The sequence below is a fragment of the Oncorhynchus gorbuscha genome, linkage group LG16 (assembly GCF_021184085.1).
Source record: "Oncorhynchus gorbuscha isolate QuinsamMale2020 ecotype Even-year linkage group LG16, OgorEven_v1.0, whole genome shotgun sequence".
Taxonomy (NCBI): Eukaryota; Metazoa; Chordata; class Actinopteri; order Salmoniformes; family Salmonidae; genus Oncorhynchus; species Oncorhynchus gorbuscha.
The window spans coordinates 19079377-19105165 of record NC_060188.1 but is presented as its reverse complement, the minus strand read 5'-3'; the positions used below and the strand labels follow the sequence as shown (position 1 = coordinate 19105165).

General features: G+C 45.9%; 1 protein-coding gene across 7 annotated transcripts in view; it reads left to right on the top strand.

Moving 5' to 3' along the window:
- Positions 1-2249: 2249 nt before the first annotated feature.
- Positions 2250-25789, top strand: part of LOC124000226 (RNA binding protein fox-1 homolog 2-like) — a 43038-nt gene continuing 19498 nt past the window's right edge. For 2 of the 7 annotated variants that reach the window (XR_006832560.1, XM_046306443.1), the window contains exons 1-6: positions 2254-3134; positions 8370-8420; positions 22590-22787; positions 22924-23094; positions 23510-23563; positions 23999-24091. Coding sequence is in view for 6 of the 7 variants with exons in the window: in XM_046306443.1 (XP_046162399.1) it covers positions 2889-3134; positions 8370-8420; positions 22590-22787; positions 22924-23094; positions 23510-23563; positions 23999-24091 (813 nt within the window). In the remaining variant the exon portion in view is untranslated. Of the gene's footprint in view, positions 3135-8369; positions 8421-22589; positions 22788-22923; positions 23095-23509; positions 23564-23998; positions 24092-25789 lie in introns of all 7 variants that reach the window. The other 5 variants (XM_046306440.1, XM_046306442.1, XM_046306444.1 and 2 more) reach the window with 4 other exon arrangements.

Here is a 25789-nt window from a genome sequence, read left to right as displayed (position 1 = left end):
AACACCTGCTGCTCCCTGCGCTTGAAACCAGCTCTCATCGTGTTCATTACAGTTAGTTATTTTGTATTACTTTTTATTATCTTTTACTTTAGTAGTACTTTTTGGTAAATATTTTCTTAACTGTTCTTGAACTGCACTGTTGGTTAATTAAGGGCTTGTAAGTAAGCATTTCACAGTAAGGTCTACACTTGTTGCGTTTGGCACGTGACAAAGTTATTTGATTTGGTCAGTCAGTCCGGAAAATGTCCAGAAATGTGAAAGTTTCTTCAAGTGTAGTCGCAAAATCCACCAAGTGCATTGATGAAACTGTCTCTCATGAGGACCGCCACAGGAAAGGAACACCCAGAGTTACCTCTGCTGCAGATAAGATCATTAGAGTTACCAGCCTCAGAAATTGCATCCCAAATAAATGCTTCACAGAGTTCAAGTAACAGACACATCTCAACATCAACTGTTCAGAGGAGACTGTGAATCAGGCCTTCATGGTTGATTTGCTGCAAAGAAACCACTACTAAAGGAAGTAACTGGAAGTTATTTTTTGTAGCATGTTGAGAGCATTTTAGCTAAACCTAACCCTTTTTCTGACCTTAAACTAATTCTCCTAACCTGTTATGAAGAAGTTACTTCTGGTCGTAGCTGTATGCCACCTAACACTCACGCCATAATTTGCTCACACACATAATATGCACATACATTTATACTGACTCTACACACACGCACACCCACTCACATACAATCATCATATATGCTGCTGATTCTCTGTTTATCATATATCCTGGTGCCTAGTCACCTTACCCCAGTTTGGGGGTAAATATGGTACTGGAGCTGACTGACCCTGTATATAGTATTCTTACTTACCTCATGTTCTTCATATTCTTCACCTTATTGGTCTTGTGGAAATGACTGGAGCAGAGTAAGTGGAATGGAATCAAACACATGTTTTTTATGTGTTTGATGCCATTCCATTTGCACCATTCCAGACATTATTATGAGCTGTCCACCCTTCAGCAGCTTCCCCTGATTTATATCTGATTTAATATTTTATTTAACTAGGCAATTCTTATTTACAATGGCCTACCCCAGCCAAACCCTAACCTGGACGACGCTGGGCCAATTGTGCGCGGCCCTATGGAACTCCCAATCACTGCCAGTTGTGATACAGCTTGGAATTGTACTAGGGTCTGTAGTGACGCCTCTAGCACTGAGATGCAGTGCCTCAGACTGCTGCACCACTGAGCACAAAGATCTACCTCTATCACTCCAGTGTCCTTGCACATTGTAAATATGGTACTGGAGCTGACTGACCCTGTATATAGTATTCTTACTTACTTTCTCATGTTCCTCTTATTTCTTTTTTTTTTTATTTCTGGTGTTTTTGTTCTATCTTAAGTTATTTCTTGTTATTACATTGTTATTCATTACAGTTTTGTTGGGGTTTAGAGCTTTGCAAGAAATCCATTTGTCCAGATTTGTGCATTTGACATTAAAAACTTGAAACTTGCATGGCCATTGATTAAGTTGTTTGATATCCACCAGGCGTCGCACTATCATTAAAAAAACATGCTTTCATATCAGTCCTGTACGATAATTCGCCTTTGAAGTTTCCTAGGTTTGAGTGGTTTAATTAAAATAGATCACCTTTAACATGTGTTTAGCCAGGCCTATACTATCCTGCGTCTTTTCTCACACATACGTACTCTACATTGTTAAATTGCTAGTTGTGTGTTATTTTAGGCCTACCCCATCTATTCCTTCTTTATTTATAACCCCTCCCCATCTGCTTCATTAGCTATATCACCGTCAACTGACTAGTGAAAGTCAATTAAAGCGTCGGGGGAAACTGTTTATACTCGATTCCTTGTTCTATTCCTTGACTTGAGACACCCGCTCAAGCGTGGAAGCTGCATACAGAGGGGTGTGTGCGCGCAGTCGTAAAATAAAAGAAGGATAAATACCTCGCCATAAATCGTGGCAAGCAGTCTCATATTTACACGCGAACAATCCCCTAAAAATAAACATACCAATTTACACGTTTACGAAATTCAATTATTTAAATGTAATATATCAGTAATGACAAAAATCGTAAAAAGACATTTGAGGTAGGCTACTCTAAATGAAATGCTATGGTGTATGTTATGGTAAAAAAAAGAGAGAGAAGGGGGGTGCAGGAGGGAATACGACAGAGGAAAAGGAGGGAATATAGAGAGGGCAGATCTAGGACCCGTCGAAATGGTTTACCCCTATAGTAATCTTAGCACATGGAAAATAGAAAAAACTGACACCAGATCAGTGTACTCTTTGCGGCCCGTTCCATACCACACCAATCGGGACATACACGATAGAGAGGAAATCGTGTTCCTCGCCAGTCCGTACACGCCACTAGAATTCACTGAACATAGGAGGAGAAAAGGAGGGTGATAAAAAGAAGGCCAGGATAAAGAGGTGAAAGCAAAGAAGGGCTTAAAAATATATTTGGTTGGGAGCGGAGGACGCATTGGCTTCGCAAGGAGAAGATTAGCGATTCAAATCATTTCCTAAAATTTTCTATATTCGGCGGATAAAAAAGTCTTGTTAGCTAGCTAGCTACTGTTACGAGGTAGCGGAATGTGTAGCTAGCTAATTAGCAAGGAATTCGTGTTTTGTATTTACTTGGTTTACGTGTTCTATTGGGACTATTTTTCTAACGCTAGTAATCGTGTGAAAAATGTGCACGAGCCACACATGGTCATGGTGTTCTGTGTTGATTAGACAATAACAATCTAGCTAGCGGTACAATACATTTGGCCAAGAAGACCAGCTACAATCAGCTATTTGCACATTCAAGGAATAGCGTTCCTTGTCCCAGAATAGGGAATAAGTCAAAGGTAGCGTAGACTAGCTGCCGTCCAATGTTAATGTCGACCGACGTCGCATCCATAATGTTACCCGTTACTCGGGGAATGATGGACCGGGAAAAGGACATTGATACAGAAACCGGACCCCACGCGAACACGACCGGGGGTCCAGCAGCAGTAGTCCGGGGAATGAAACGAGGGGATCCTGAGCAAACAGCTGCAGCTTTGACCGAATTAGCAGGAGCAGAGTGCAAACGGCCAAGGATAGACGGGACGGTGGGTGTCGGTGACATTGGACAGGTAAGGAGTAGAACATTAACAAATGAAGCCACATTGTTGTTTGTTTCCGTTCGATGAGCTGTTTTCATTGAATGCGTGCAACATTGTAACCCCTGCATTAAACGATTTCATTTCAATAGCACGCTACGTCTATTGTTTCAAGAACATCAGTGGGTCATGGTTCTGCTGACAGGCAGGCCCGCCTATCAATAGCATGCCTCGTCGCATCAACTGCAGTAACGAACGTGCGGTAGAATTACAATCTAGGTACTAAACGTGTCTTGCACATTGTTCGGTGCTCATGGCAGCTAGACTAACACCATGATTATGGCCGAAACAAAGGTAATATGATAGCCCACAGCTTATTGGCAATGACAGTTAAACTACAGCATAGATCCGACATTTACGTGCACTGCACTTATGTACACACTGATATTCCCGCCTTTACCATGATGGTCTGTCTTTTTGGCGTTGGACATCACATCAAAGCTTCCGACACAGGAGGGTACTCGCATTGGGAATAGTAATTTGTGCCAGTCCTCCTGGTCTGTGATTGGAGCTAGGTGCTAAAAAGAGGAGAGAGACAGGGGGTTGGGGGAGGGGTCACTATGGGAGAAACAAAGAACAGACCCCTATTCGTGATAAGGGAGTAGGAAGGAAAGGGGCTTTAGGATACCTTGCCTCTAGCTATGGGCCTCTCCATGACTTGACTGCTGATACAGCATAGCAACAGTGCTCTGCTCTTCAGCTAACCAGTGATATTACATGCACATACAGTATCCGTAAGCATCATTGAAAATAGCTGACATAGTGTTTTTGTTTGAGGCAGCAGTCAAACATGGTTCCGGGTCAGCTGTGGGTAATTGAATCCTGGGAATTGGGAACATGCTTTCATTAACACTTCTAAATATCTATTGCAATGACAAATGGGCAGGCCATGTTCCTCACACCATATAATGAATGATGGTGATGACAAAAGGTGACGTGTAGATGGTGTGACAATGAGAGGTGCAACAGGATCTCGCTGCCAATCACTGATATTGATCTCCTGCCGTTGTGGGTCAGGCTGGAAATACGCCCACAGGAGAGAGGGAGGAAACAGGAGGATAGAAGGCAGGATTTACAGTATGAGAGAGAACACTTTAACACGAGAGGAGGAGAAAGATGTAGAAAAATCCTCTATGCAGCTTAGGTTTGACGATAACTAAAGGTAAACATTAAGAAATAACAATGGTGGTGCTTAATGTAATTAGACTGGATTACATCATCCAGTCCTGTCGGTGACATCATGTTCAGTGCTGAGAAGATGAGTTCACTAAATATTTTTGGTATGGCGATAGATAGCTATTTGATATTCATACCTGCCCAGAGGACAGGATGGGTAACAGCCTAAATCATGGCTGACATATTAAATGAGAGAGGAGTGTCCTCATCTCCATCCTCTTCTTTTGTTTCTGTCATCCTCCCCCTAAGGCATATTTCCAGATTGCTAATTGACTCCTGGTCCATAGAATTTGAGTGTGCACTGCCTATGAGACAAACCTCCCCACCCCTGCTCACTGTCTCTACTGTCCAATCTCTCTGTCTCTGTCTCTCTCTGATTCCCACTATGCAGTATTGATGTGCCCTAGCCTAGTCCAGCATGGTAGTGTACAGTGTGCTGTATATGCCTCCCTCTGGCTCCCAGAGAGCAGATTTTTCCTATCGTTGGCAGTAAAGCGGCTTTGTGTCGCGCTAAACGAGATCAAAGCTCATTTAGGAGAGAGCATTAACCAGACTGATCGCTTCAAGGGGAGGAGAGTACAGGGGGGAGAGGGTGGGCGAGTGTTGAAGGGGAAACTACAATATAAACAAACCATTAAGATTATACAGTTTTGCACAGATAAGCTCCAAAGGTGCAGTATTCTTTGAAACTATCAAGCTACCAGGGAATGTCGACTAGTAATAGCGGGAACATTGGCTGTCATTAAAACCCCAAAGAAAAAAGTAGGAGTTATAATGTGCAGCAAACTAGTGGAGACTCGCTAATGGTTGTCACTGAACTTTGAGCACAATGCTGCAGTGTCACCTTTGACCTTTCACCCCTTGAGATAAGCTCAAAATTCTCTTCGAGATGTTTCTCAACACAACATTGCTCACCCCCCCCCCCCCTAAAAAAAACTGTTTTTTATAGTCCGCCACTCGTTTAATCAGATGCAGTGCCTACCACTTACACTCACATGTTAACCCTGGACACTGGTGGTTGTTGTCATGTTGTTGTCACCTCCCCTTCTACCCCGCTGCCCCCAAACTGTCATATGTACTTCCATCTCCGCCCGCGAATGTCTCCCTGTCGGTAACGTTGATTCATCCTGTCTTCTAAACTCCTTATTTTTGTCCCCTCTGCTCCTCAGCGTATCACCCTCTGTCCACCCCTCCATCCCTTCTTCCCCATCCCCCTCCTCCCTCACCATCTGTTGACCTCATGCCATTTTGCCCTCCTCCCTCCACTGCTCTCTTTTTCTGCCCATTTGCTCCAACTCTCAACTTTTTCACTTTTCCTAAAATAGAAAGTGGGGGAGAGAGAAACCCAGCAGAGCGACGCCCTTTAGTTGAGCATACAGAGAGAAAGTCGCTGTATGAGGTGTGTCTGTACATTTGTGATCCGTATAGTCTGGAGCCCCTGGCCCTCAGAGCAGCCACCCCTTATAACTACCCCTCTACTGTAAATGAGTGTAATTAATACCAAAGTGGATGGTACCCTGTTAAATTACTGTCTGCATGGAAGAGGGTCTCATGACTTTCGTTGAGCGTAATAAAAGCTTGAAAATCTTCAGACTCAAAGCAGACCTGATATGCATACTTGGCCAAAGCGCCATATGCCCTGCAAAATAAAGTGTGTGTGTGTGTGTGTTTTAACAATGAGTATCAAGTTCAGACCCCCCTCTCCCACCATTTTAAGGAAATATAAGTCACATGACATTCTTGGGGTATGAGTCATTGTCTCCATTTCTTTTTGCTGTATTTTCCACTTCTTGTCTTTGTCTTTCTTAATCCCCACATTCTTCCACCCCTGTCTTTCTCTCCTAATTTCCATCTCACTCTCTTGTTCTTTCTTTTCCCTCCATCCCCCATTCGTCTCCCTCCCCCTTTCCTCCAGACAGATTGATTCCAGATGTTACCAAATTCTTCTCCTCTCCCTCCCCCTGTTCTAACCTAAACTCCTCCCTCTTCATCCTGCCTTTCTACTAGAACAAATCGTTTTTTTACTGCAACCTTGTTATGTATAGAATCGTATGGGGGTAGTTCTGGTTTCCAAGTGATGTGCTACATTTTTCCACTGATGGTGCCTTGTCAGACTTAAACTCACTCGGGTATACATTGCCAGAGGCATTGGAGACCTGCGTCCTTTCAAATGTTCAGTGTGTCGCATCTTCATCAGTCCTCCACTGTCCAGTCTTTGAAGACTACCAGTGTTTTTACCTTGTGTGTTGCTGAATACAGCACTGTCCGTTCGGCGGCTCTCCCACTTGAATGCGGCGCACTGAGGAGTGTGTTCCCCCAGGGGATGAGGCACGAGGGGGAAATTGGTTCCAGATGAAACAGGAAGTGGATAGGGGGAGACAAAGAGAGGGCTGTTTTATGCAGGAGAGGGAGCCTGGACACTGCTGGGCTGAATAGCATACATCTCACTCCTCTGGCATGGGTCATGCATGCTATAGTCTCTACTGTCCAGACAGCATCACACATCAATCTGTCACTCACTTCTGCTGCTCACTACTTAAACGCTCTCTGTGCCCCGTCAAGTGTTGTCCCTCTATACTTGTTTGATTGACCTCATTCCCCTTTCCTTCCTCTTTCCCCTCCCTGTTATTGCTCTGCCACTCCCTCCCTCTACCACCACCATGTCTCATTGTGGCGTGGCTGTGGAGCCCCATCCAGGGTTAGTGTAGTAAGCACAGCTAGCTTTCTGGGAGGGCATCTCTCCCGTGCTGTCGCCATGGCATCCTGAGTCAGGCCTTTCCAACGATTGGTTGAAAAAATTATAGTAGGGAGGGACCAATTCCCCCAGGAAGCAGGTTGTCTGTTTACAATGAAGAGGCCACGACCACCTTTTTACTACATTACACCAGCACTGGCTGCTCACTGAATGGAAGCTAATGGAGATAATGTATGAATTTATAATGAGTTTCTGACCCTCCTCTTTTAGCACAAGCACAATGGAAACATATTGACGTGTAGGCTGTTCCACCCTCCTTCCCCTTATTGAAAAGGCCGGAGACTTGTTACTCTGCCTCTTTTCCCTGCACAGTGTACTGCTAGTATATCAGACGGGATCGCTGGAATCCTCTCTCCTTACTGTTGTCAATATCACTGTTTGGTTTAACTTTCCCCTATTGCCCTATCCCGCCCCCTCTCCCCGTTCCTTTCCCTCCTCTTACATTGCCATGAACAATGGGTCTTCTGCCAGAGGGAGAGGGAGGGGTGACAGAAATAATCTAATTAGAAGTAATTACTGATCAATTAACCACAACACTAGATTCTGGGGCATGGACAGGGGAAGGGTCCGTTCTTGTTGTTGTTGCGGAGTGCAATTTGTTTTGTCTGCTGAATAAGGACCTGGCCTGGCTGCAGAATGATTCACCAGCTGTTCTAAATGGGTGAGGCAGCGCTCAGGGTCTAAACCAAAAGAGTCATCATGTTAACTTGCATAATCCTTTGTGAGATGTGCCCCCTTAATTTCCCCGCTTCTTTCCTGCAACATACGTATTTTCATAAATGTATTGGTCTGTAGGGTATACAGCTAGGGCTGGGAACTGCCAGGGACCTCACCATACAATATTATCACGATACTTAGGTGCCGATACGATATGTATTGCGATTCTCGCGATTCTACGTGTTGCGATTCCAAACATATTGCTCACCATACGTCTGCTGCAGAGGGACTAGAGAGAGTTTTAATAAAACTGCTGAAAAGAAGCTGGAAAACAAGCTTTGAAGGAAAAATACTGGAGTATTGGTGCAAGTACAGCACACTAGTACAACCATAATATTGTGAAATTGTCAAAATTATGCAATCAGCAAAAATGATACCCTGATATTTTACTGTATACATTGTTCCCCCATCACAAGTAACAGCTAGGCTGTTTCTCCTCTGGAGCATATTACTTTGTTAGGGGTGAACACATCACTGCAAAATGTTAGACTCCTGTTGAATCACATCACATTTTCCAAACCCTTAACTCTCTTTTTATTTTTGTAATATTCTTTTTATAGAACAACGACCCTTTAACCCCAGGTTTCCTTGGATACCCACCTCACAGCCAGGTAAGAGTACCATCTTAGTGATGTATCTTTTAATTTAGGTATAACGAACAGCCTACAGAAGCTGTGACAACATTTTCTCTGAATCAATTTGATCTGCCTGTCTGCTGTGCACACTTTTCCAAAATCCACATTCCCCTGCTCTCTTTCCCCTTCTTTCTCTTAGTTTCTTGTGCTCTCCCTCCATATCGAGTGGCGCAGCAGTCTAAGGCACTGCTTCTCAGTGCAAGAGGTCCCTGGTTCGAATCCAGGCTGTGTCACATCTGTCTGTGATGTGAAATAAAAAGTCCCATAGGGCGCCACACAATTGGCCCAGTGTCGTCCGGGTTTGGACTGGGTTTTACATATCGGTTCCAGTAATGAGTACCTTATGTGCGCCAGACAGGGCTGTTTCTGACAGTCTCTTATCTTCCTGGGAGCAGCAGCACAGTGATGTGTCTTCTGTCTGTTGTCATTGGTGAGATGTGAGTGCAGGTCTCTGGCAGAGCCACAGGAGGGGGGTGTTGGTCTGCCTGCCTGCCCTCTCACTCCTCTCAACATGATGGATCTCCACAGCTTTATCTCCATTGTGTGTTTTTTCCTCCAACGTGCGTTCCTCTACCCCTGCCATCTCCTTTCTTGGGAATGCAGTTCGCTAGCTGCTTGTGCTGGAGAGAAGGGGAGGAGGGGTGGATGGAAAGTAGAATAGGCAGGAGAGAGGAGGGGAGGATGGAGACTGAAGCAAGTGAGCAACCATATTGAAGTTAACCTTTCTGTGGGGAGGTAATATAGACCAGTGGTATTCAAAGTTGGGTCGGGACCCGAAGTGAGGTCACGGGGGAACTGCAGTGGGGTTGCCAAAATATATATTTTTTAATAAAAATTAAAGAGTGCCTGGTTTATTGTATAGGACGATATACAAATATTTTTGGGAAGATGTTGTTTTTTTAATACTATTTTATTGAGTAAATGTATTTAGTTTTTCTTTGAATTTTGATAAGAGATGAAAATGGAACTAATTGAAGATTATTTGTTGATAATAATTGTACAATGTTAGATTTGGTGAGAAATCCCTGCAAAATAAATGGGGATGCCAGAAATTCTTGCTGAGGGATTTGGGTCCCAGCTGAAGAAGCTTGAATACCATTGAGCTAGAAACGTCTGAAATAACATGCATTTGGTAAGGTTGTTAAAATAGTTAGGTTCTCATGTGTTTGTTTGGATCAGCACTTATTTGATTCAAAACTAGTCAAATATATAACAAATGTTTTAATGCTAGCTATTTCTTAGTGATGTAATCGGGTATACATAGGAGTTGAGCCAGTTGTCATGCAAAGGGTTGAAGAAGTTAGCGTAGCTTACCTACACTCTAGCTGGGCTATTGTGTGTTAGTTGATTTGGCTGTGTCAATAGGGACAATGTTTATGCATGGTGGCTTAGCCGAAACCCTACGTATTTTGGTTTGTCTGGGAGTTGGTAGGGTCCTGTAGTATGAGTCTAGTGCCCCTCCTCATCACGTTTAGGCTACAGAAGCCATGATGATCCTAGTCAGTACACAGTGCTGTATCTGCCTCTGATGATATAGACATTTTACTGCAGCAAATTTACATCCATACCACAATGGCTTTATTGTGTTTTCATCCTTTAATTTATATGTATGTATTTTTGTCTCAAATCAAGTTTTATTCGTCACAGGCTTCGTAAACAACAGGTGTGGACTAACAGTGAAATGCTTACTTAATCATTTTTTTTCAACCTTTATTTAACTAGGCAAGTCAGTTAAGAACAAATTCTTATTTACAATGATGGCCTAGGAACAGTGGATTAACTGCCTTGTTTAGGGGCAGAACGACAGATTTTTACTTTGTCAGCTCAGGGATTCGATCTAGCAACCTTTCGGTTACTGGCCCAACACTCTAACCACTAGGCTACCTGCCACCCAAGATAACATCAACGTTGGCAGAAGTGGGATTGGAACCCACACCTCCAGAGAGCCGGGAGCCTAAATCCAGCACCTTAGACCACTCGGCCACGCTACCCAGTTTAATAACAATACAGAGAAAGACAATTGAGAAATAAAAGAAAAAGAAAACACGTAATAATAGATACAAAATGAGTAACAATAACTTGGTTCTATACATCGGGTGCCAGTACTGAGTCTATGTGCAGGGGTACGAGGTAATTTAGGTAGATATGTACATATAGGGCTGTTTTCAAGTTTTCATAACGGTCGGAAATCGGTACTTTTGGGCGCCGAAGTGAAATGGCTAGCGCGCTAATAGTGTTTCAAACGTCACTCGCTCTGAGCCTTCTAGTAGTTGTTCCCCTTGCTCTGCATGGGTAACGCTGCTTCAATGGTGGCTGCTGTCGTTGTGTTTGTTTTTGCATTATGTAAACCAAATTGAACATGTTTCATTATTTACTTGAGGCTAAATAGATTTTATGGATGTATTATATTAAGTTAAAATAAGTGTTGTAATTGTCATTATTACAAATAAAAAATTGTCAGATTAATCGGTATCAGCTTTTTTGTCCTCCGTTAATCAATATCGGCGTTGAAAAATCATAATCGGTCGACCAGCCTCTCTAATTTGGACCATGATAGATCCTTAGTGATGTGGACACCAAGGAACTGAAAGCTTTCGACCTGCTCCACTACAGCCCAGTAGATGTGAATGGGGGCGTGCTCGACCCTCCGTATCCTTTAGTCCACGATCAGCTCCTTTGTGTTGCTGACTTTAAGGGAGAGGTTGTTGTCCAGGCATCACACTCATTATAGGCTGTTTCATCGTCGTCGGTGATCAGGCCTACCACCATCGTGTCGTCGGGAAACTTATTGATTGTCTTGGAGTCGTGCGCAGCCACACATTTGTGGGTGAATGGGGAATACAGGAGGGGACTAAGCACGCACCCCTGATGGGCCCCCATGTTAATGGTAAGCGTGGTGGATGTGTTGTTGCCAACCCTCATCAACTGGCGTGGTCCGTCAGGATATCCAGGGTCCTTAGCTTAGTGATGAGCTTGGAGGGTACTACGGTGTTGAACGCTGAGCTATAGTCAATAAACCGCATTCTCACGTAGATGTGTATTTTGTCCAAGTGGGAAAAGATCTGTGGATCTCGTCAGGGTGGTATGTGAGTTGGAGTGGATTCAGGATGTCTGGGATCATGGTCTTGACGTGAGCCATGACCAGCCTTTCAAACCATTAGTTTGTCATTTAGACCGGTTACCTTGGCATTCTTGGACACAGGGACTCTGGAGGTCTGCTTGAAACAGGTTGGTATTACAGACCAGGTCAGGGATAGGTTGAAAATGTAAGTGAAGACACTTGCCAGCTGGTCAGCGCATGCATGCGTCCTGGTAATCCGTTTAGACCTCGCAGCATTGTGAATGTTAACCTGTTTAAAGGGCTTACTCACATTGGCTACGGAGAGCGTGATCACAGTTGTCCGGATCAGCTGGTGCCCTCACGCATTGTTCAGTGCATAGAAGGCATTTATAGCTCGTCTGGTAGGCTCACGTCACTGGGTAGCTCGTGGCTGGGTTTCCCTTTGTTGTCCGTGATAGTTTGCAAGCTCTGCCACATCCGACGAGCATCAGAGCCGGTGTAGTAGGATTCGATCTTAGTCCTGTTTTGATGCTTTTGCCTGTTTGATGGTTTATCGGAGGGTGTAGTGGGATTTCTTATGTGTCTGTGTTAGTGTTCTTCTCCTTGAAAGCGTCAGCTGTAGCCTTTAGCTCAGTGTGGATGTTGCCTATAATCCATTGCTTCTGGTTGGGATATGTACGTACGGTCACTGTGGAGACGTCATCGATGCATTTATTAATGAAGCCAGTGACTGATGTGGTATACTCCTCAATACTATCGGATGAATTCCGGAATATATTCCTATTTGAGTTTTTGCTTGTGAGCAGGAGTCCGGGGGATAGAGTTATGGTCAAATTTGCCAAATGAAGGGGGAGGGAGAGCTTTGTTATGCGTCTCTGTGTGTGGAGTAAATGTGATATAGAGGTTTTTTCACCTCTAGTTGCACAGGTTAAATGCTGGTACAAATTGTGGAAGACTGATTTCAGTGTTCCTGCATTAAAATCACTGGCGGCTAGGAGCGCTGCCTCTGGATGAGTATTATTTGCTTATGGCTTTATACAGTTTGTTGAGTGCAGTCTTAGTGCCAGCATCGGTTTGTGGTGGTAAATAGACAAGCCTGCTACTTTTAATAGTCTAATAAATTCAATCTACTTAATTAGTAAAGTTATGTATTGTTTGTTGGTATGTAGGAATGCATGCATTGGCCTTCAGATTAATATTGCCATATCGATATATAATCCATCATGGACAAGAAAATATTGATTAGGACTATTGCATCAGCCCAGAATGCCCATATCAGTGCATCCCTATATGCATGGCCTTATGATGATCTGTGTTTGTGGGGGAGGGGCATTGTTTGAATGTATGTGTGTGAGAGAGTGTGATGGAAATAGCCCTTTGTTTGAAAGCTTGTTTGTGTGCCTGCCAGGGTGCACAATAAATATGGCTGTGCATCTGTGTGTTTATCAGTGTGTTCAGTCTGTGTAGTTAATCCTTAGATCATCCCCCATTCATCCTCTCATCCTCCTCACTTACACCCTAATCCCGTCATCTCTCGCTCTTTCCCCATCCCTTTATCCTTTTATCTCTATCCTGTTATCTCTCGCTCACATCCACTGCCTCTCTCAGCCTCTCGCTTACCCCTTTCCCACCACCTCCCATCACCTCTTTTGATCCCTCCCTCCCGCCCTCCCTCTCTCCATCTCTCTCCATCTCTCTCCCTCCCCCCCTCTCTCCCTCTCTCCATCTCTCTCCCTCCCTCCCTCCCCCTCCCTCTCTCCATCCCTCTCTCCATCTCTCTCTCTCTCCCCTCTGTAGTAGCCAACCTCAGCAGATGTCTGCATACTGGCATAGACGTTTTGCAGGCAGGGCAGAAAAGGGAGAAAAAAACAAGAAGTGCAGGGGAACTGCACTCCTCTCTCCCATCGAACCCCAACAGTACTGTAGTGTAGGAAATGAAAAAGCGCAATGCAGAGTAATAAATATACATGTTGTGAAGGTGTAGAATTGTGCCGTAGCAGTTTGAAGCTGTTTCCTCTCTGGGTAATGAACATGGGGAGGTGAGGGGGAGCTGCCTGCCTGCCTGCCTGCCTGCCAGCCTAACATGGGGTTGACAAGCTGCCATCCAATAAATAAATGATTAAAAAAACCTGCAATGCAGTGGGTAGCGTTACAGTGTGAAACGGAGCGTCTTCTTCTCAGGGCTGCCAAACAGCAGCTCCTTCCTTCCTAACCTGTCAGTACCTAGCCTGAGAGGGGAGGGGATGGAGAGACTGATGGATAGGAGGGACCCAGCCAGGCTCACAGAGAGGGAAAGTTTGAAGAGGGATGGAACATGCAGAAGCCATGACCGAGCAGAGCAGGAGCGGTAGTGTGAGTGAGAAGTGACACACGTCAGAGGAAGAAGAGACACGAGCTGTAAGAGGAGAAAACTGACAAGGGGCAAACAGAGAAGAGGGGGAGAGTGACAAGGACACAAGGCTTTCGTGGTGCTAAGGCAAGGGGGAACACTGGCGGAGAGCGAGGGAGAATTTGAATCTGTGAGAGACGTGGACAGAAGGTGCTTCCCGGCGGATGGCAACAGACCACATTCAGAGCGGAATAGAGAGAGAGAGAGAGACTCTTCCTTCCCGTGCAGACAATGATGGGGCTGTACTATCCTGCGGTGTTGCCGGTGAGTTCGTTCATGTCATAGCCAGTTTTCTGTACGTTCCTATCCAGCAGGTTTAGACCTGGAACATCGAAAGAACAAAATGCTTTGCTCTTTTCTACATGTTTTGAAATAATATGCAGTTGATTCGACTGATGTTTACCTAGCTAGTTTTGATACGTTGCATAAGATAAGGCCTCAGATTACTACGTGGAGTTATACTGTTGTTTCTCTTTTACCACAAACACATGCACATAGCCTACACATTGGGGAACGCTCCGTGTTTTGTGACTAGTATTGTGTAACGACTTATGTAACGTAACTTGTTTTTTATCATTTAAATATGTAGATGTGTTACTGGCAGCAAGAGGGGTTAACTGTGTACATGTTCTAATGAGCCTGCTGCCCCAACATGTTCTGTGGTCCTGGCTGTGCTTCAGGGCCCTCAAGGAGGTCCAGGCTCCTGCAAATGTTTCTGTAAATTAGCTGTGTTGAGCTGTGTGTATGTCGCACGTTGCGGCCATGCTGACTGTACAGAACATCATGTTAGTCCAGGGGGTGCGGTGGGGGGCTGTTGGAATGAGAAGGGGGTGCTACAGCAATTCTTTGTTGTCTTCCCAGCTGTCTTGCTGTTTAACCCCCCCCCCCCCCCCTGAAAGAGACAGGTGCCAAGAAACAGTTGTGACTCCTTCCCCTCAATCCTTCTCTGTTGGTACGACCCAGCCTCCCCTTTCCTCCCGCCACAATACTGGATGGGGTGCTGTGAGGTTCTGTGCTCTGGGTGCTGATTGGACAGTTAGCAGCAGGAATCTCCCCAAGTGCTTTTAACTCCAGCACATGCATTTCTAGGGCTGTGTGACTTGGAGCTCGACCCTCCCCTCTCTCCCATTTCTCTGCTGTTTCTCTCTCCTCAGGCATCAGCAGCTGTTACCTAAACATGTTTTTCTCCTCAAAGGGCACGGGCAGCCAAATGGGGGATGTTTGGGGGGGGGGTTCAAGTGTGAATGGATTTTAAAGGTGTCACCAATCATTCACTGTCCCATGCGATCGGTGAGAAGTGAGGTTAAGAAAATACCTTCTCTTAGTTGACCGATTTAAAGTCTATGGGTGTGAGTGCATTGGGGTTATAAATGCTGTTTGCTACCCCATCAATTTAACTTACAGCTTTGCTATTAAGCAACCAAGCAAAGTGCAAACACAGCAACCAACCGTATGAATGCCGGGTTCTGAGAAATGGTGTGATGGTGGTGTATTTTACTGCCTCACCTCCATTACTGCAGCACCCTGCTTGGTTTAGAGCGGGAAGGCAGGGATTGAAAGTATTTTGCGGAGCCCCACCCAAGTGTTGGCCCCCAGGGGTAAGAGACTTACCTGCTGCTTCACATTTGCACCAACCAAACTGCTGCAGAACTGGCAGACAGTAATAGAGCACTAATGCACTCTGAGACATCTGTCTCCACTACAGGCTTACTGCTGCTCCTCACTCTGCCCATCTAAACCTGCAGTACTGACAATCCAGCTGGCTCAAGGGACGTGCAGAAAAGCATTGAGCTTTGAATAGACAGCACAGCAAGTATGTTAATTTGCACACATGCACTATTGTGACTGACAGAAACAATGGCCAGTTCTGCTGCAGTGCAGTGTTGAGTCTCAGAGCCTCCTTAAGCCCCTTCCCCCACTATCGGCTGACGGAGCTGGTTCAGTTCAATGGACACATGGCACAGCAACGTTTATTCTCTTGTCTTCTTCTCTGGGCTGAAAGAGAAGAAATCCTCACTAGTGTTGGTGGCTGACTCAATCAAATATTGTGTGGAAACTTTAACAGCGATTGGGCATGGATGTTAATCCTCCCAAATATAATGATTCGTCCCCCTACAGCAGGCTAGGTCTTAGGGTGCTGGGTTGTTTCCCTCTGCAATTATCTGCATAGAGCAGCGTTTCATAGAGAGACCGGAGGATTAGGAGGGTCATGTCAGTGAACTTGGCAAAGGTTAAGTGTCAGGGAGGAGATTTGCTCCTCCACCATACCAGACATCTTTCAGAGTTTTGGGACCGTGTATGGCCACCATGGTGTTGGTGCCGTAGTGGACGTGGCTCACGTTGGGCCGTCTGTAGGAGTATATAATGGGGAGGCTGCTGAGGGAAGTCTTTTTAAAGATGTCCTGTGAGATGGGTCCAGCCAGGCTTTCAGAATCAGTGTGGTACGGCTGAAGCTCCAATTGCCCTTGCATGGTTCCATGGCTGAACCTCCAACTGCCCTTGCATGGTCCCATGGCTGAACCTCCAACTGCCCTTGCATGGTCCCATGGCTGAACCTCCAACTGCCCTTGCATGGTCCCATGGCTGAACCTCCAACTGCCCTTGCATGGTTCCATGGCTGAAGCTCCAACTGCCTTTGCATGGTCCCATGGCTGGACCTCCAACTGCCCTTGCATGGTTCCATGGCTGAACCTCCAACTGCCCTTGCATGGTTCCATGGCTGAAGCTCCAACTGCCTTTGCATGGTTCCATGGCTGGACCTCCAACTGCCCTTGCATGGTTCCATGGCTGGACCTCCAACTGCCCTTGCATGGTCCCATGGCTGAACCTCCAACTGCCCTTGCATGGTTCCATGGCTGAAGCTCCAACTGCCTTTGCATGGTCCCATGGCTGGACCTCCAACTGCCCTTGCATGGTTCCATGGCTGAACCTCCAACTGCCCTTGCATGGTTCCATGGCTGAAGCTCCAACTGCCTTTGCATGGTTCCATGGCTGGACCTCCAACTGCCCTTGCATGGTTCCATGGCTGGACCTCCAACTGCCCTTGCATGGTTCCATCCTTCATGGCCAACAACAACCTCTGATCTCTTTGGTGTGTTTATGTCATGTTGACTGAGTCAGTGAATACAATAGCCTGTACTACAACCGGACCTTTAGAAACTGACCAACTCTTTTGTTAAGAATCTAATGCTCTGTTACCCTTAAATGCAATACCATGTGTTGTTTTGCTTGTGGTGCCTGTAGGGTTTAAGCCAATTAGCTGTTCATGTACCGTGGAGAGATAGGCTGTATATTATGTGTCGTGATTTTCATTGGTTGACAACCCTGAAGGAGTGACAGGGTTTCAGTATATAGGCGCCCTTACATGGAGATGGGAGGCGGCTACAGCGTTATGCTTGACTGGCTCTTGGGATCCGTGGGTCACGTTTCATAGCGGCGGTGGCTTTGACTGACTTGGGGGAGGCGGGGCGGAGGTAGAAACCCTCGTCTGGATTTCATCAAGCGAGGAGGGAGAAAGAAGGAGAGGAAAAAGGAAAGGGAAAGCATATCTATTCCTGCAGCTGCAGAAAAAGGAAGAGGAGCGTACTACTGCATTGGAGAGAGAGGGGGGGAAGAGGAGCGTACTACTGCATTGGAGAGAGAGGGGGGAAGAGGAGCGTACTACTGCATTGGAGAGAGAGGGGGGAAGAGGCGGCATATTTAATGCAAAGCAATGCGTCACAGTGGGCTGTAGATTAGTTTAATAGTGGTTATTCATTCATGATACACGGATTGGGATTAGAGTAACTAGCAAGTTAAAGAGATTACTGTAGTCTACTAACACTCTTCACTGACTGTCTACTGTACTGTGCAACTGAATTCTAATGATTTCATTACGCTGCAGTCACTGCACACATTTTAACACATGCACTCTCGCAACGTTCGCTGAATATTTTGACCCACATTTGCAAGCCCTCTCTCTCTCTCCCCCGGTCCTCTTGGTGTATGGAAAAACCTATGGTGTCTCAGGTAACACTTCTGTACTACCGCTGTCGAGTGTGTAGAGAAAGAGGGATGCAGAGTTTAGCCTATCGTAATTCAGATGGTGCATTTAATATTGTGTTATACGTTCATGCAGAACAGGAAATCTGAAGTTATTTTGAAAGGGTACCTTGTGGTTAAATGAGATTTGTTATGCTTAGACTATTTTATATTCATTCCTGCATTGCCTTTGAACATCACCTAGTGGCTTACTAGTGAGTTATGATATATATGATATTGTATACAAATATACATGTACAGTCATATTGTATAATATTTCACAACCCCCTCTGTCTCTTGAAATTTGTAAACAATTTGATCATTCCGTTTCCGTTTGTAATACAATGTTTTTACACGAGTTCATTCTTTCCTTTTTGCAACACAGAATTACTCCCTTTTTATAATAGCCTCTCTCTCCATCTCTCTCTTCTCTCCCTCTCCTCTCTCTCTTCTCTTCCTCTCCTCTCTCTCTTCTCTCCCTCTTCTCTCCCTTTCCTCTCTCTTCTCTCCTCTCTCTTCTCTCCTCTCTCTCTTCTCTCTCTCTCCTCTCTCTCTTCTCTCTCTCTTCTCTCCCTCTCCTCTCTCTTCTCTCCCTCTCCTCTCTCTTCTCTCCCTCTCCTCTCTCTCTTCTCTCCCTCTCCTCTCTCTCTTCTCTCCCTCTCCTCTCTCTCTTCTCTTCCTCTCTCTCTTCTCTCCCTCTCTCTCTCTCTTCTCTCCCTCTCCTCTCTCTCTTCTCTCCCTCTCCTCTCTCTCTTCTCTCCCTCTCCTCTCTCTCTTCTCTCCCTCTCCTCTCTCTCTTCTCTCCCTCTCCTCTCTCCTCTCCCTCTTCTCTCCCTTTCCTCTCTCTTCTCTCCCTCTCCTCTCTCCTTTCTCTCCTCTCTCTTCTCTCTCTCTCTCTTCTCTCCTCTCTCTCTTCTCTCCTCTCTCTCTTCTCTCCTCTCTCTTCTCTCCCTCTCTCTTCTCTCCCTCTCTCTCTTCTCTCTCTCTCCTCTCTCTCTTCTCTCTCTCCCTCTCTCTCTCTCTTCTCTCCCTCTCCTCTCTCTTCTCTCTCTCTCTATTCTCTCTCTCTCCTTCTCTCTTCTCTCCTCTCTCTCTTCTCTCCCTCTCCTCTCTCTCTTCTCTCCTCTCTCTCTTCTCTCCTCTCTCTCTTCTCTCCCTCTCCTCTCTCTCTTCTCTCCCTCTCCTCTCTCTCTTCTCTCCCTCTCCTCTCTCTCTTCTCTTCCTCTCTCTCTTCTCTTCCTCTCTCTCTTCTCTCCCTCTCCTCTCTCTCTTCCTCTCTCTCTTCTCTCCCTCTCCTCTCTCTCTTCTCTCCTCTCTTCTCTCCCTCTCCTCTCTCTCTTCTCTCCCTCTCCTCTCTCTTCTCTCCTCTCTCTCTTCTCTCCCTCTCCTCTCTCTCTTCTCTCCCTCTCCTTTCTCTCCCTCTCCTCTCTCTCTTCTCTCCCTCTCCTCTTTCTCTTCTCTCCCTCTCCTCTTTCTCTTCTCTCCCTCTCCTCTCTCTCTTCTCTCCCTCTCCTTTCTCTCTTCTCTCCCTCTCCTTTCTCTTCTCTCCCTCTCCTTTCTCTCTTCTTTCCCTCTCCATCCTTCTCTTCTCTCTCCCTCTTCTCTCCCTCCCTCCTCTCTCTCTTCTCTCCCTCCTCTCTCTCTTCTCTCCCTCTCCTCTCTCTCTTCTCTCCCTCTACTCTCTCTCTTCTCTCCCTCTCCTCTCTCTCTTCTCTCCCTCTCTCTCTTCTCTCCCTCTCCTCTCTCTCTTCTCTCCCTCTCCTCTCTCTCTTCTCTCCTCTCTCTCTTCTCTCCCTCTCCTCTCTCTCTTCTCTCCCTCTCCTTTCTCTCTCCCTCTCCTCTCTCTCTTCTCTCCCTCTCCATCCTCTCTCTCTCTCTCTCTCTCTCTCCTCTCTCTCTCTCTCCCTCCTCTCTCTCTTCTCTCCCTCTCCTCTTTCTCTCCCTCTCCTCTCTCTCTTCTCTCCCTCTCCTCTTTCTCTTCTCTCCCTCTCTCTTTCTCTTCTCTCCCTCTCCTCTCTCTCTTCTCTCCCTCTCTCTCTCTCTTCTCTCCCTCTCCTTTCTCTCTTCTCTCTCTCTTCTCTCCCTCTCCTTTTCTCTCTCTCTCCCTCCATCCTTCTCTCTCTTCTCTCCCTCTCCTTTCTCTCTTCTCTCCCTCTCCTTTCTCTCCCTCTCATCCTTCTCTTCTCTCTCCCTCTCCTCTCTCTCTTCTCTCTCCCTCTCCTCTCTCTCTTCTCTCCCTCTCTTCTCTCCCTCTCCTCTCTCTCTTCTCTCCCTCTCCTCTCTCTCTTCTCTCCTCTCTCTCTTCTCTCTCTCTTCTCTCTCTCTTCTCTCCTCTCTCTCTTCTCTCTCTCTTCTCTACTCTCTCTCTTCTCTCCCTCTCCATCCTCTTCTCTCTCCCTCTCCTCTCTCTCTTCTCTCCCTCTCCTCTCTCTCTTCTCTCCCTCTCTCTCTCTCTTCTCTCCTCTCTCTCTCCTCTCTCTCTTCTCTCCCTCTCCTCTCTCTCTTCTCTCCCTCTCCTTCTCCTTCTCTTCTCTCTCTCTCCTCTTTCTCTCTTCTCTCCCTCTCTTCTCTCTCTTCTCTCTCTCTTCTCTCCCTCTCTTCTCTCCCTCTCCTTTCTCTCTTCTCTCCCTCTCCTTTCTCTCTTCTTTCTCTCTTCTCTCTCTCTCTTCTCTCCCTCTCCTCTCTCTCTTCTCTCCCTCTCCTCTCTCTCTTCTCTCCCTCTCCTCTTTCTCTTCTCTCCCTCTCCTCTTTCTCTTCTCTCCCTCTCCTCTCCCTCTTCTCTCCCTCTCCTCTCTCTCTTCTCTCTCTCTTCTCTCCTCTCTCTCTTCTCTCCCTCTCCTCTCTCTCTTCTCTCCCTCTCCATCCTTCTCTTCTCTCTCCCTCTCCTCTCTCTCTCCTCTCTCTCTTCTCTCCCTCTTCTCTCCTCTCTCTTCTCTCTCTCTTCTCTCCTCTCTCTCTCTCTCTCTCTTCTCTCCCTCTCCTTTCTCTCTTCTTTCTCTCTCTCTCTCTCTCTCTTCTCTCCCTCTCCTCTTCTCTCTTCTCTCCCTCTCCTCTTTCTCTTCTCTCCCTCTCCTCTTTCTCTTCTCTCCCTCTCCTCTCTCTCTCTCTTCTCAATCTCTTCTCTCGCTCGCTCTCTGCTCTGTGTGTGAAATACTGCCATTTAGGGCAGTGTTACTGTTGCCTCTCAGTGAGTGTGGCAGGAATGTCCCGTTGACAAATGGGTTGAGTACTACCAGCCCTCAGCCAGTACCTTCTCTCTACTTTTTAGCTTTGTCCACCCATCAATGGATACCAGTGAGTAGCCAAAATATCCATTCCAGTACTCACATGATGGAGATACTGTACTGTTAGAAACACCCACTACACTTCCACCCCACCCCCATCCTCTGAGCCTCCAACACAGATTTGGATTTGGTCACTGTGACTCAGATGATGGGGAGCACCCTTTACTGCCTGGTTCCAGACTTCTACATGTTTATGGATGACATGTCTTTACAGGAGGGAGTCCGTTTAACCTATTTGGAATCCTCCTTCATTTAATCATCCTCCCTGTTTTATGCAGGACTTATGTGCTATTGTTATTAAGTTAATGACATTGCAATGAATGCAGTTTGCAGTCAGCCTCATAAGCGATTCATCTGGACCAGAATACATAAGGAGAGGCTGGTGGAATATAGCAGTAGAACACTTTTCCATCCTGTTCTGAATTAAACCTACCTTTGTTGCACTCGTTATCTTGGAGGCACAGAACCGAGAGCTCAGTCCTCCTTATCAAGTAGAGGGGATTTAACAGTAGCCGGGACGGTTCTTTCCACTGTCGTTTCAAGATGAGAAGTCTGCACTCTCTGGGATTAGTGAATCCTCATTTGCTTTACTGCCCCGCAACTTAGTTTCCCTGGTAATTAAAAAGGCTGTCTGGAGCCTGGGTGTCGCCTCGCCCAGGCCTGGCTGGCCGGCTCACTGACTGGCCCGTTTTAATGGTATTGGATGCTGTCATCACGCCTGGAAGGCCACGAAGCAGTTTCATGGCCCGAAACAAAATGGCGCCCCCCCCCCCATTCCTCCCTCCCTACAAGCTTTGCTCTTTCTGAACACAGTTGGGGTGTTTTTGAAGTTATTACAGGATGTCCTTGAGTGTGTGACTGAGGAGTGCTATATCACAGCGTCACCATACCACAACACATAACTGACACCTTTTTTAAATCGTGACCGGCCGGCGCTACAGTCCATTACCGGGCTTATCATGAAGACAGTATAGTAACAGTGCTGTGGCAATGGCCTGGAGCCGTCTCCCTACTCAACTGGTTCTGATATCAGTTCATATCAAGTGTAACTAAAAAGGATAAAGTATCTGTTCACGGGTTATAACAGGTACTCATTGTTGTAAATATTCTCTGGATATTGTGTACATTGATAGTGAGCAGGCTTGTGTAGCAATGTGTGTATCAGATTTTGTGATTTGTCAATAATAGATGTGGTTGCAGTGAATATTTCATGGTAGGCTGACTGAAATGCTCTGCTGTCAGAGATATGGAGAGAGAGAGAGAGAGAGTAGGAGGGAGGGTGAAATTGAAGCTGTGTTTTTAACCCTCGTTCTAGTCTCTCCCTGCCCTCCATCTGCACAGTACAGTACAGTAATGCCTACTAGTATTAACCCTGTCTTCTCCTCTGTCAGGGTTCTCAAGATTCAACTGGGGGCCAGGAGGGGCTGGTGCCCCCGCCCTTCTCAGCGTTCCCTCCACCACCCCCTCCGCAGAACGGCCTGGGGACAGAGTTTGGTGGTGCTTTGTTTGGTGCTGGTGGGCAGGGGCCTTCGGATTCAGGGGCTGGAACAAATGGCTCAGCCACCACATCCAACATCTTACCCACCCCGGTGAGTGTTGTGGTTGGTTTTGTTGTTAGGCTCACTCTGCATTTATCCCGACAATGATCAAGATTACTTGGATCATTCCATTTATCAGCCTTTCCCTCTCTCTCTCTCTCTCCCTCCTCTCTCTCCTGTCCCCCAGCAGACAGAAGTGTCCCCAGGTCAGGTAGATGGAGTGGGGCAGTGCGTGGCAGTAGAATTAGCAGGTGTATCCGGGGCTGACTCCGCAGAGGCCAAAGGAACCCCAAAACGACTTCACGTCTCCAACATCCCCTTCCGCTTCCGAGACCCTGACCTCAGGCAGATGTTTGGGGTAAGAATCTGTGAACTTCCTTGCTGCTCTTTGAGATGAGGAGTAAATCAGTTTAACCCTCCTGTTGTTTAATTGATGGTTGGTGTCAGACTGGGTGTTGAGAAGAACAAAGGGCCAGACAGTCACAAAGGGAGGAACACTCATGTCCTTTGATGTACTCTATCACAGGGCCATGAGAGACACAGAGAAGTAGTCAGTAGTTAGTGAACGAGTGAGGATAGGAAGGCGTGTACTTACAAAGGGATAGAAAAATAGACAATAGAAGGTAGTTTGATTGAATTTATTTTGGTACAATACTGCCCCTAGTGTGCTGCAGGTGTAGTTCACCCCTGATTGTCAATTAATTACACTGAGTACATAATGCAAGTTGACTTTTTGTTTGTATCCTAATTTCTTGTGTTTTGTTTATTTTCAGCAATTTGGGAAGATTATTGATGTTGAGATCATTTTCAATGAGAGAGGCTCAAAGGTGAGTGGGATGGTAAACATGTCCTCAGTCCCACCGCTGTGGACACTATGATGAAAAAGTAAAGTGTTGACTGTGTCTCAATGCTACATTTTCCACACACACCGTGCCCTATTTACCTGCACTGATAGTATAAACAATAGGCATTATGGTTTTTAAGCAAATCGGTCCCATGAAAATCTGTGTGGCCCTCTGTTGAATTTCGACATTCCGTTTGCCCAACCCTTCCCTAATCAGTAACCACCGTATCAGTTCTAGAACAAACAGCATGAACCAGTGATTACAACTGTGTACCTGTTCAGTAAATGTGTAATGAAATGAGTAAAACTAGCTAAATCAAAGTGTTTTTATTTTCTATAGAACTGGTGTGTTTCTTCCAGCCCTCTCCTTACGCTGTCTTTGTGGTGCTCCTCGTTCCCCTCTGTCCGTCTACCCCAGGGCTTTGGCTTTGTCACGTTTGAGACCAGCGCCGACGCGGAGAAAGCCCGGGAAAGGCTTCACGGCACGTTAGTGGAAGGTCGCAAGATAGAGGTAATTGAACCCATCTCCTCCTTCTACCATCGTTCCTCTGCCTGTACACTGATTCCGCTAGCTGCCATCCTTTTCCACTGACATGCTCTGATGTGGTCTCTGCTGGTACCCCCCAGATGGTTTGCTGCCTTTTTTTGGGGTGTTTCTTGTTTCCTGGTTAATTTGGGGCGGGGGGAGAGTTGAAACCTCAAGGCATGCTGGGAAGTTTTCGCTTTCTAAATCGTTTAGGTCTCAGTTCCGTCTTGCACCATTTCTTATTTCTTATTATAGCTTCCGCTGCTTTGATTTCAAAATACAATCTAAAACATCTTTCTCTGTTGCTGGAACCGCGGGACATTAGGAGAACGTGATGAGACGATGTTGCATGGCCGATTGTAGCCAGGTTGATCATATCTCAGTTCCTAGTCTAGAATCCCCCCCCTGTGCTGCAAAGTGGTAGTAACAAGCTTATGTCTCCTGGCCTCCAGCATGCAGCACAGTGCTCTCCTCTCCATCTGTAAAATAACTACGCCATATCCTTGATATTAAGCTCCCTCCTTTCACTATCATTTTTTTAATGAAGCTTTGGCTCGTATGTGATTGTTTCAGAGTTGGGGAGAAGCTGAGAAGATGCATGTTTTTCTTTGAAATATTGTCTGTTTGCGTGCCAGTGATATCCTACCCATCTCTGGAGCAGATTTATTTAAGCCAGGTTCTTAGCCAATCATGATTTTGCATGGGCTCCTGCCTCCTTGCTATGGTTAACTGTGGTAGTTGTGTCCTGCATGATGTGACGGCTGGTGATGGCTGGACCCGCTTGGGTTTCATCTCAGCTCTCCAACGTCTGGTTCTGAATGACACCTGCATCCAATGGCCTGTAAAACCCCACATTTCACCTTCAGTCAATCAGCAAGTTGAATGGATACTGATGGAGCCCAATGAAAACCCACATCAGTTAAACTTCTATAAATCAACAACCTATTTGTTTGGCCCTGGTGGTTCTGTAACCTCTGTGTCTGTAGTCTCTGGAGTATCTTCTTGTTTCACGCATGATCGTTATCACTTTAATTGTAAGGAAGTTTCTCTCTCTTCGCCTTTTGTCATTGCTGCATGTGTGACAGTAGTTGCACTCTCTGAAGCTGTGGCCAGGCCGTTGTAATCTGCATGGGGTCAACAGGAGTGTCTGTCATCAGGTTTGTCTGTGTTTGACTAGTGCATGGGATAGAACAGCCGTACAGACTGAGGGCAAATGAAGGTTGTTCTGTATTGATACACTCATTCAACACCGGAGGAAAAGCCCAGTATTCCTTTGAGGCACTGCTATGTGACGATTCTTCTCTCTCCTAGAAGTTGTTTGCAACCCTAGCTTAGTCATTGGTCATATAATTTCAGTTTTTTTTTTAACTGGCTGTTATTCTAACAAATGTGAAGATACTAATTAAAAACTGGCTAAGCTTAGAATGCTCCGACATGAGGAATGTTTAGATGTTTTAATGGTCCCGTACTAGGCTAGGCTTAGATTACACATTGTTTTGCTTAAAATAAAATAGGTTCCTAACACATTGTTTTGCTTAAAATACTACCGTAGTATGTCTTTCAGGTTCCTAACACATTGTTTTGCTTAGGAAACTCTGAAAGATATACCATGGTAGTATTTTACCAGATTGTTTTTGAAATCAGAAGTGTGAATATTCTGTTTGCTGTCCTTTTGCATGGGAT